The following is a 10,620-nucleotide window of genomic DNA, read 5'->3' as shown; positions in this document are numbered from 1 at the left end:
AAAAATCGTGAACACATAATAGCAAAATATCTACAAAAAAATCTCAAAACTCTATACATTTAAATGAATCTAAAATTGTGATGATACTTAAACTGATTGTTTATATTAGAATTTTCTATACACCATACTATCAATACAAGGCTCCTACTACGTTGTTGCAATGGTAGTTGAAAAATATTAAAATTCGTAGTCACGATTTATTTTTATAAGCATTTAAAGTTTGAATTTTGACAAAATATGTAAAAATGACGAAAATTTGCAAATTATTTGAGTTAGAAATTCATAAAAATGATTTTTTTTTAAATCTAAGATTTTAAAATGTAATACAAGATTTCTCATAAGTTTGTCTACTTTTATCAAAAAAAAAAAAATATCTACAAAAAAGTCAAATTAAATTTTTATGAGCGTTTGAATTTCATATTGTTACAATATTGGATATTCACTCGATTTCTTATGTAGCAATTTTCTTATTTTGTTGTAATTCAAAAACGAATAACTGTAAATAGATGAAAATTTAATTGAATGTTTATGTTTTCATATTTTTTACACCATTAAATTTTGAAAATATTTTGACTCATTTTGAGCTATTTACGGACATTTTCATTTTTCAAATTTTTTAGTTTTTTTTTTCTATAATAAAATTGTCAATAGTATTTTATTTGTTGGGTGACAAACAGTGCAAAATTTAATCCAAGGCTCCTGATATATTGTTACTACAGCAGTTAACAAATATTAAAAATACATAAGCACAATTTTTTTTTTATAAGAATTTAAAGTTTGAATTTTGATAAAAATTATCAATCTTTGTATTACATAGTTTGTAATTAAAAAATTATAAAATGTTCATTTCTTATAACTAAGGATTGAAAATTTAAATCAAAGATTCTCATAAATAGTTCATACTGTAACCAAAACACCTAAAAAATATATAAACACAGTTATTTTTTACAGTCATTTTAAATTCAAATTTGGACGAAATTACATATTTAAACCAAGAATAACGATTTTAGTTATTTTTATGTAATTTAAAAATATCATTCGTAGATATATGAAACTTTTAGAGTATATTGTTATATTTTATACACACAATGACATTTCCAAATGTAATTTTTTTTTAATTATTAATTATATATAAAATAATCCTCACGAAATACGTAATTTAACAATATTAATGTATTTGTTGTTACCTATATTTTTTTTTATTTATATAGACGAAGATTGTAAAAAGAGGTGGCGATCTATAAGGGACCATTACAAGCGGCTCAAAAGAGAAGGGAAATTAGGAACCGGGTCTGCGGCTCGCAGAACAAAGATTTGGCCCCTGCTTACAAATTTATCATTTCTTACTCATGTTTCCGAAGAAAGAAGGTCAGTATAAAAATAAATATAATTTAAAAGTATAGGAAAAAATTATATTTAATTAGAGTATTATCTATTACTATAATATTAAATTAATTTTTACTTCTTTACAGATCTTTATCTAATATTCCTAATATTGAACAAGAAGACGAAGACGTAAATATTACTGATAATGATGATGATAATTTAACTGAGAATCAAAATATTATGGAATCCAGCACGTCTCTCAACGATTCTCATCAAACAGTACACTCGCCTCCTACAACTTCTAAAACAAAAAAAACAAAATTTGATAGAGTTTCTGATTTACTAATTGAGAATAAAGATGCAAGAATAAAACTTATTGAGACGTTAAACAACAAGAAGATGTATTGCGAGGAAGATGATATAGACACTTTTTATAAAAGCATAGCAATGTCAGTTAAACGCCTGCCGCCATCATTAAGAGCTGAAGCGAAGATGCAACACCTTCAAATACTTAGTAACCTGGAAATGAAAAATATTCAAAATGAACATCAACAGTTAGCTTATTCTCAACCTCCAAGACAGATAGATAACGCAACCATTCAAACTTTTAATCCTACTTCTTTCGAAAGTTATCCACCTGCAGCACACCAACAACAAGGATATTATCAATTATAAGCATAAAAATATTAAAACATTTTTATTTTACTTAAAAAAAAAGAGCATTTGTTAATATTTTTATTTATAATAGGTACTCAATTTTGTATTTATTATAATAAACTCCAGATACTAATATGATGAAGTATATTATTTTACAATTTAAAAGGTAATAAATATAAACATTGGTAATAAGTACAAACAATTACAAGGTAATAAGTATAATTATTATATAATCACATTAGGTTCTCGAAACTACATGGTTTTGCCAATTCACTTTTCCTTCTCCGTTGAAGAAACATTTAAAGGCATCTCGTACTTCAAAACCTTCCACGTTTCCATATCCTCCAAATCTTGCCAATGGTTGCATAGTTGTCTGCATGTTGGTTAATTCTTGATGTCCAATTTGTGTATTTGTTGCTTCGTATCCATCGCGAATCAGATTATGCAAGCAACATGTGGCAGTAATTAATAAATCGCATGTTTCTGGTTTTATTGCGATTGGTGTATAAAATACTCTAAAAATTTGGCTTAACAAACCAAAAGCATTTTCAGAAACTCTCCTAGCTCGAGATAAACGATAATTAAAAACACTTTTTTCGAAATCGGCTTTAGCTTGTGCTCTGTTAAAAGGTTTCATAATACGTTTATGTAACCTGAATGCCTCATCTCCAACTATAACATAGGGTAAACATTTGTCAGAACCAGGAAGTTGAATATCCTCAGAAGGTAACCCAAATTTCTCTGTATAGATCCGTTGTCCCATGACAGATTTTGAAAAAATACCACTGTCGCCCTCTTTCCCATAAGACCCGACGTCTATTGCTAAAAATTTATACTTGGCGTCAACAATCGCTAACAACACAACAGAAAAATAATTTTTATAATTGAAGTAGAGGGATCCTGTTTTGTCTGGACACATAACACGTACATGTTTCCCGTCTATAGCTCCAACACAGTTTGGAAAATTCCACCTCTCCCAAAATTCTGATGCTCGTGTTTTAAAATCATTTTCAGTTGGTGGTGGTAAAAGAACAGGCATAAGATTTTCACATATAGCTTTTAGTACTTCTTTTACAATATTTGATATTTCGCAATGTGAAATTCGAAAATTGAAAGCCAATGATCTATACGATTCGCCAGTTGCCAAGTACCTACAAATTAAGTAATTTGTGTTCATTTTTATATTCTTTATAACTATAATTAAACTACATAATTACTTATTTTTATAATTTAATAAATAACATGTGTACTTATCTAATTTTATCTTATATAATAATTAGCATTAATTGGCATTAAATTGTTTTTAGTAAGTTTAGGTATAATAAGTATTAATATACTTTATATAATTTATTATAAAAAATAATATTGCTATATTTTTTATTGTTATTTTTAGTAGGTATATTTGTATTTTCATAAAAAATCTCCCTTAAATTTAAAAAAAAAGTTTAACGTTTTAATAATTATTAACTTTTACAATTTAATAATATGTGTTATTATTTTATGAATATATTTTATAGATAATAATTACTAACCTTAATGTTACAGCTAGTTTTTCCTTCGGTGTTATTGGAAATTTAACCGTGGTTGTAGGTGCTTTAAATACATCCTTTGCAATAGCAGATAATACAAAATCAAATTGATGTTTGGTTAATCTAAAATAGTTATGAAATTTGGTTTCGTCATCAATCAGATGTTTGGAAATTAGGTTTTGAAACGCCCCTTCCTCACGCCTGGATATAAACATATCATGCACTTTTTGTCTTTTGCTGTTTTTTAGGAACAGTAAACTTATAATTTGTTCATCGCGTTCCTCTTCTTCAATTAAATGTTGAACAACCAAGGATGTCACGTCTTCCATGGTGAATAGTTGGTGACGTACTAAATTAATCTAAATGAACGTTTAAAATATTTTACTGCGTGCAGTTGACTGCAAAAACAAAAACAGTTCTGCTGCATGCGACGGTCGCTGCAGCAGGTGCTTGCAGTCACTGCTGCAGTCAACTGCAGAAACGAAACCGCACCTTTAGAAATCCACAGCTGTTGGCATTCATAAAAGGTCATGTTTTTTTTTATCTTCACAGTATGGTTTCCGTAAGACATTACGTAAAACCGCCATCGACCGTGTCGTGTACGACAAAAACAAACAAACGCGATTCAAACCGATACATCCGAATCAGAGTTACTTTTCGAGTGCAAAGATTACTTTCAAATAATGTATCACAATCAGTGGTGTATTTATGGGCGATGGAGGGGTGGTTGTATTCCACTACCCACCCTCGTCAAAACCATGAAATGTATTATATTATATTTCTTGGGAACTAAATACATATTTTCTCAAGTTTATAATATAGGGAAAAAAACGGAGAAAAGGCTATGCCATATGGTGGGTGTGCACAAATGTATACCTGGTCACTGGGTATAGGTCACTGTAATGGATGTGTTAAATTTGAATTTATGATAAACGAGTCGATCTGTCAGCTTATTTTCCAAAAGATATTTTACTATATATTTAAATTTGTATTACAGTAATTATCTTTCTATTAGTAATATCGCGGTGGGTTGTACTAATTTTTGGCAAAATCAAAAAGCATATACCTACCTAATATAGATAATAGATATATTTTAATTATTTTAATATTAATTCATATAATATCACTAACTGTTATTAACAACTGCACGTGTGGTAATCAAAAGTTTCAAGTTCCTACGATCAATATTATTTGAGCTACAACAAAATAAATGAAAAACATTTTTTTCTTTTTAAATATCCAATTTTGTCGACATTCGAAATTAAAATAATATCTTTACAAAAGATTATGCATTTGAATTTTTGATATAATACTTATGTTTCATTGGGATTGTTTAAAGTCATCGACTAATTATTTAGCTACACATAATAATATAATTAAAACTGTTTAAATAGAGGACTCGTACAATTATTCCTCATACCTAATTAGTGATTACACCATTGCCGCACGAAACGAGAAAAATCATTAATACGCCACTGTTGATTAACAACACACCGCCGGCGTATGACATATACACACTGGGAACTTATTCTCGAACAACGGAATTGCATAATATAATGAACTCATTTTGAATTTATACGCTCTGCAACTATGCGATCCCGCCCAAAAACCAACCACCTAGGCTAAGACCTCGAACACTGCAGCTACACTTCGCATCCGTTCGCTATACCCGCGGAGTAGGGCAAGAAAAATCTCTCGACGTTAATGTCACTACGTTTTATGCGCAGATTTGTTCGTATATATTCCGCTGCTGCAGTAATACAATACTATACGCGTATTACATTATTTGGGAACACCGCAAATTGCAGCAGAGAGATACTTTTGGCACGTATTATATTATTATTATTATTATTATTATTAATATTATGTGCAGACGTCTTGCCGCCGCGTATGACATTTTGAATTGGCTATTTCAAAATTCCACGAATCACACGCCGCGATTCGTCAATAATGTTTCTCGCCACCGAGCTCGGGTTGGCCTCGTTGGGTATCGACGGTAGGTGGTATACGACTACGCGTGGTATATGATATACCTACTATACCGCGTTTTATCCGTACACGTTTGTGTGAAAAAAAAAAATAAGATAAAAAACGGAAAAAGTAAACCACCGCACGGGAATATGCCGAGCAATACGCACCCCGATCACGAGTTGACGATAGCATAGGAATAGGTAATTAAGCTGCCCTAATAGTCGCTGCGACGCTGCCTCGTCATAAACCTATAAACGTGTACATATATATATTATACCTATTATATTCATGCATGCAACGTCATGTCATTGATGTTTTTTTATACTTACTAAAGTTACAACGTTCACATCACGCACACTGCTGCTGGCCCAGATGTAACAAACCGCGAGCATCCGAGAAAATATTATATTATTTATGTGACCGCGGACGACGAGGTGCCGGTCGACTATCGGACGACCACATACATACGTTTTTTATAATTAATATTTTGGCACTTTGTTTGCAGTATCTATGTATAGTAGGCAGTACCTATCTATGTTTATATCCATTTTTTTTATTCATTTTTTTAATTTATTAAATTTCAATTGACACACACGTGCAATAGGAGTAAATATAATTAAAAAACGGTTTTCTAATTTAAAAATAAAACAACACGTCGTCGATCCTGTGAGGAAAATTAACTAAGGGTAACAAATAACATAAGATTAATAATGTTTCTTCGATTTGTAATTTCCCGCAGCCAGTGTAAAATATATTATAAAAATATAAACGCTTCCATTCAAATCAAAATTAAAATAACAGAAATAATGAATTTATTTATTTCTATAATGTATTTCTTGATCTATGTATTAAAGGCAGATTAGTTCTTGTTGGTTTTCGCCAGTATTACGTGGACACCTGGCACCGTCGTCGGATGGAAAAAATTAAGGGTTGGTAGAAAAAAAAAGGTAAAAATATGAATATTCGTGGTCGTTGATAAAATATTGAATCTACATAATTGTTTATTGGGGGCGGGCGGTAGAATGTATTGGAAAAACGATAATCTCGAAAGGCCGTATGTCTCGGATCCGTTGCTATATAATATAACAAACAGTATGAAAATCGTTTATAATGACATTCGAGGGACCGGGGAAAATAGGTCATAATAACCAATAGTAATAACAACGAAAATTTTAAAACAAAAGTTATATACACATTCATAGACCATAGTACCTACTCTATGGTACGTTCTATTAGATTTTAATCACAAAATATTTACTGTAATTATGTGGGTACATTTTTAAAAAGTTAATTGCATTTTAATTAGGTTCATATTATTATTATTAATATTTATTAGTGTTATTATTATATAATATTAACATAAATCCGTAATTTAAGTTTGTAACATGTTTTTTTTTTTTAATAAAAATAGTGCGGTGTATTTTCGTGTCTACTTTTTCAAAGTTTGTTTTTGAACTTATATTATTAATAGCCATATGATTTGACACTGATTGTTTAATATTTTGCAATAATATCTTTAAATTTATTCTTGTCATAAACCGTCGATTATATGGCCCGCGTTTATAAAATATTGTTCTAAATTCACCAAAAATAAACGCCATTATACAATATTCGGAATGGTCATCCTAAGAATTTTATAATAACCGATAAGAATTAGCATATAAAACATGGAAGTTGCACGGGGGCCTTTAATATTATTTTAGGTCATTAAACCCGGTATATGTCACTACCAACCGGTGCCAAACGATTTATTTTTTTTTCTATTAGAGAGTATACCATCTATACACAAGGGCATAATAAGAATATGTGCTACAATAAATTTAAACATGAATAGGGTGAGAGAAGAAACCATCCAGTGATCGCACTTCTTTTTGAAACGATTTCTACTGAATAATATTGAGCGAGTTGACGGTTGGAAGTCTCTACAGGTAAGAGGTATTTAAACTGTGAGTTGAGGCTCCCAGGAGTCAGCGAAGGGAGTCGCGTCAAAGAACCGGAAACCAAATTCAATGTAGGTAATAATATAGGCATAATTAATATAAATATTATTTATAATCATTATAGGGATTATGAATACCGAAAGACATACGCGACCATTTGAATTAGTTTTATTCCTATATAGTGCTAAAGTAATTATTATTATTATTATCACCCGTATTGTATCCGCGTATTGTTTCAATTTTTTTCTTAACAATTTGGGAGCCGTCGAAATACTGTGAACTCACAAAAGAGCCGCGCAGGATGAAAAACTTTGAATACCTACCTCTGCAGTATTCCCCTTAAATAAATAAATTATGACCGTGTAAACCTGATGTAAATCACGCGTGGCTGGTCAAAGAGACAAAAATACGAAATCCGGCATTTGGAGTAGGTATAAAATATGTATAATATTATAAGCGATAAAAACGGCGTTTCGTGGTAAGGCCATCGCGTGTGTATACCGAGCAAACATTCGATTATGATTCATATTCGATTATGCAAGTGCCGAAAGTTGACCGAGTGTATACAGGGCGATTCACGAATATAGCTCACCCCTTTATTCCTTCAATAGTGCATTGCAGTTACTCAAAATCTGATTTTTGGAATATTTTAACATAGGACTTTAGCAACATATATTTTTAAATTCTTGAAATTGTTTGTACTACTTAAAGGTCCTGTAGAGATACAAACTTTTTTTCAAATTAATACACCCCTTTTCAATTGTAAATTTATGGAGGTGGATAATTGTTGTGAAAGTTTTGACGTATCAGTAATCAGAATCAAATTTCATACGAGTAGTTTTTGAGTAGTTCAACTTTGCGTTCTAAGAATTAAAAAGTCGATGGTAATAGGTTTTTAAGATGTGGGTGCTATGGTGATTTGAAAGTTTTAATCATCAATATTAATAATTTATAAAAATAGCCAACTACAACAGAATATACTAGATCAAATTTAACGTCTATTTTATATTTTTGTATAACCATTTTTAAAGGCTACTATCTATAATTCAAACATTTTAGACACGGAGAACTACTCACCCAAATTGTTGATTATAGGTACACCAACGTTTTCAAAAAAATCATCCACAAAATAATTTATAATCTGCAAAAAGGCGGGGTAATCGTTTAAAAAAACAGAAGTTTGTATCGCTACAGAGTACGCAGGACACTCGTTAGGTAGTACGAAAAAAAATCACGGGTTTGAGTCTATGCGGTATTTGAGTATATTTAAAAATTCATTACTCGTGGAAAAAACGGGGTGAGAATGCTTGGTGAATCATCCTGTATACAACAACGGATACCATAAAAAGCCTACGGTGTATTTCCCGTACCCATATTCCATCAATATCGTATTACTGAAAAACTTATTGGCACGCATTCGGTCCGCGGCCTGAACAAAAACTTATCCTCGGCCCGGTCGGATCGCGAGCAGAAGAAAAAGCTCAATAGTCCAACCCGGTCGGTGGGACATCGTCTCGACACCGCGCGATCGACTATGCCGATCGTACAATACCGTGTATTGTATCATATTATTATTATTATTATTATTATTATGTTAATGTGTCGCTCTAATACGACAATAATAATATATTATAAATTGTAATTTTCGGTCGGCGTTATAGGTCATGGTATTGGTTCCCAGAGAAACGCTCGCCGTCCGACATATAGAGTTTGGTGCAGTCCGAACGTGTTCCACCGACGTGACATTATACTATGTATCATCGAATTCAAATATTTTCTCGTCGACCATATTTTCGAGCTTGTTGTCGTCCCCCTGCAGGGAAAGTCGAATATTTTGTACGGATATTTGCGTATGCTGCACATTTACCCGCAGATAGTGTTATAAAAAGTTTTGAAAATGTAATATAACGCGATTCGATGATCGATCAACTATTATTGTATTATTACAATATTATTATGACACCTATATAGTACCCCTACCTAATAATCATTGTAGATATATATATAGTTTCATTCAAGGCTCTTTGATTTCAAAACTAATGAAAAGTTCTTTAATTTGTTTTGCATTTTCTCATTTTCATTATCAATTATTGACGATGTCCCAGAAAATATGCAAATTAAGATATTATTGATTTACAGAACAGTATAGTATTAAAAAAAAAATATATAATAACTGCGTTGAAGTACCAATTTTCATTCAAAATATATTGACATTGAGACAATCCTTATTTTCGAAACCACACATTACAAAATTATGTCTCTCTTTTATAGTACCTGTGCTTACAATTATGGGCATATTTTTTCACAAATGAAAATTGTTAAATCGAAAGCTAGAACTTGGAAAATTCACTAATGATTTTATCGTCTCATATACAACCAAATATAGAAAAATTAGTTTTTAAAAAACAGTGTCGATATTATCTCACATTCTCACTAAAAATAGAATAAATGATTTGTAATTCAAAATATAAATATGACAATTTAAAATATTATCATTATAATAATAAAAACGGAATTTAATAATAATAAAAACGGAATTTTCGTATAAAATACCTACATGCATGTTTTTACTATGAATGCGGCCCGCGAAATTTTTAGAAAATAATATGAGGCCCACTGCATAAAAATGTTTAACACTCCCTGGAATAGAAAATATAATATAACTATGTAATATTGTATAATTTATCATAAAATAGTTAATAATATATAAGTTTTCATCAAAGCTTGTTTTGTGTATTTTAATTTATTTACCAGCAGGACATTGGAAAATGCTCTTTGATGTTTATGTTTGGACTGTCACGAGTACTCACGACTCACTACTGAATTTCTCTTGAACGTGTTTTTGCACCCGTCATACAGTTTTCATTTGTGTTTTTACAATATATTACGTGATAAATCAAATAATAAATTCTGTAAATAGCTTCATTTGTACTACTTTCTAAATTAAGCCAATCATTAAGATAAAACATTTACTTCTTGTACAATATAATGTTATGTTAAGGGGATTCGATACCGTGATTTTCTGTTTTCGTCGAACACATGCATGACATAGTATTTTAGACGGGTCTTTTGCCGAAGATACCAATTGACCTAATGAAGCGATAAGAATTCTGAAAACAGATTTGAATTCGTCATACTTGAAATCGACTTTCTCACATTTTTGATTTTTTGATTTTAGCTTCACCGAAAATTGAAAT

The 10,620-nt window shown here is 30.7% G+C and overlaps 2 protein-coding genes across 2 annotated transcripts in view; one reads left to right on the top strand and one right to left on the bottom strand.

The window, feature by feature from the left end:
- Positions 1–2,001, top strand: part of LOC103309537 (transcription factor Adf-1-like) — a 2,657-nt gene extending 656 nt beyond the window's left edge. The window contains exons 2-3 of the mRNA XM_008185172.1: positions 1,212–1,368; positions 1,473–2,001. Coding sequence (XP_008183394.1) covers positions 1,212–1,368; positions 1,473–2,001 — 686 coding nt within the window. The remainder of the gene's footprint in view (positions 1–1,211; positions 1,369–1,472) is intronic.
- A 220-nt stretch (positions 2,002–2,221) lies between these two features.
- Positions 2,222–3,841, bottom strand: LOC103309538 (protein ANTAGONIST OF LIKE HETEROCHROMATIN PROTEIN 1-like). Its single transcript, XM_008185173.3, has 2 exons — positions 3,516–3,841; positions 2,222–3,134 (listed from the first exon to the last, which is right to left on the bottom strand). The coding sequence occupies exons 1-2, from the start codon at positions 3,839–3,841 to the stop codon at positions 2,222–2,224; spliced, it is 1,239 nt and encodes a 412-aa protein (XP_008183395.1).
- Between the last annotated feature and the right edge of the window lie 6,779 nt (positions 3,842–10,620).

Source organism: Acyrthosiphon pisum, chromosome A2 (assembly GCF_005508785.2).
Source record: "Acyrthosiphon pisum isolate AL4f chromosome A2, pea_aphid_22Mar2018_4r6ur, whole genome shotgun sequence".
In the NCBI taxonomy this organism is placed as follows: Eukaryota; Metazoa; Arthropoda; class Insecta; order Hemiptera; family Aphididae; genus Acyrthosiphon; species Acyrthosiphon pisum.
The sequence above is the reverse complement of the archived record's forward strand: the minus strand, read 5'-3'. Positions and strand labels throughout refer to the sequence as shown.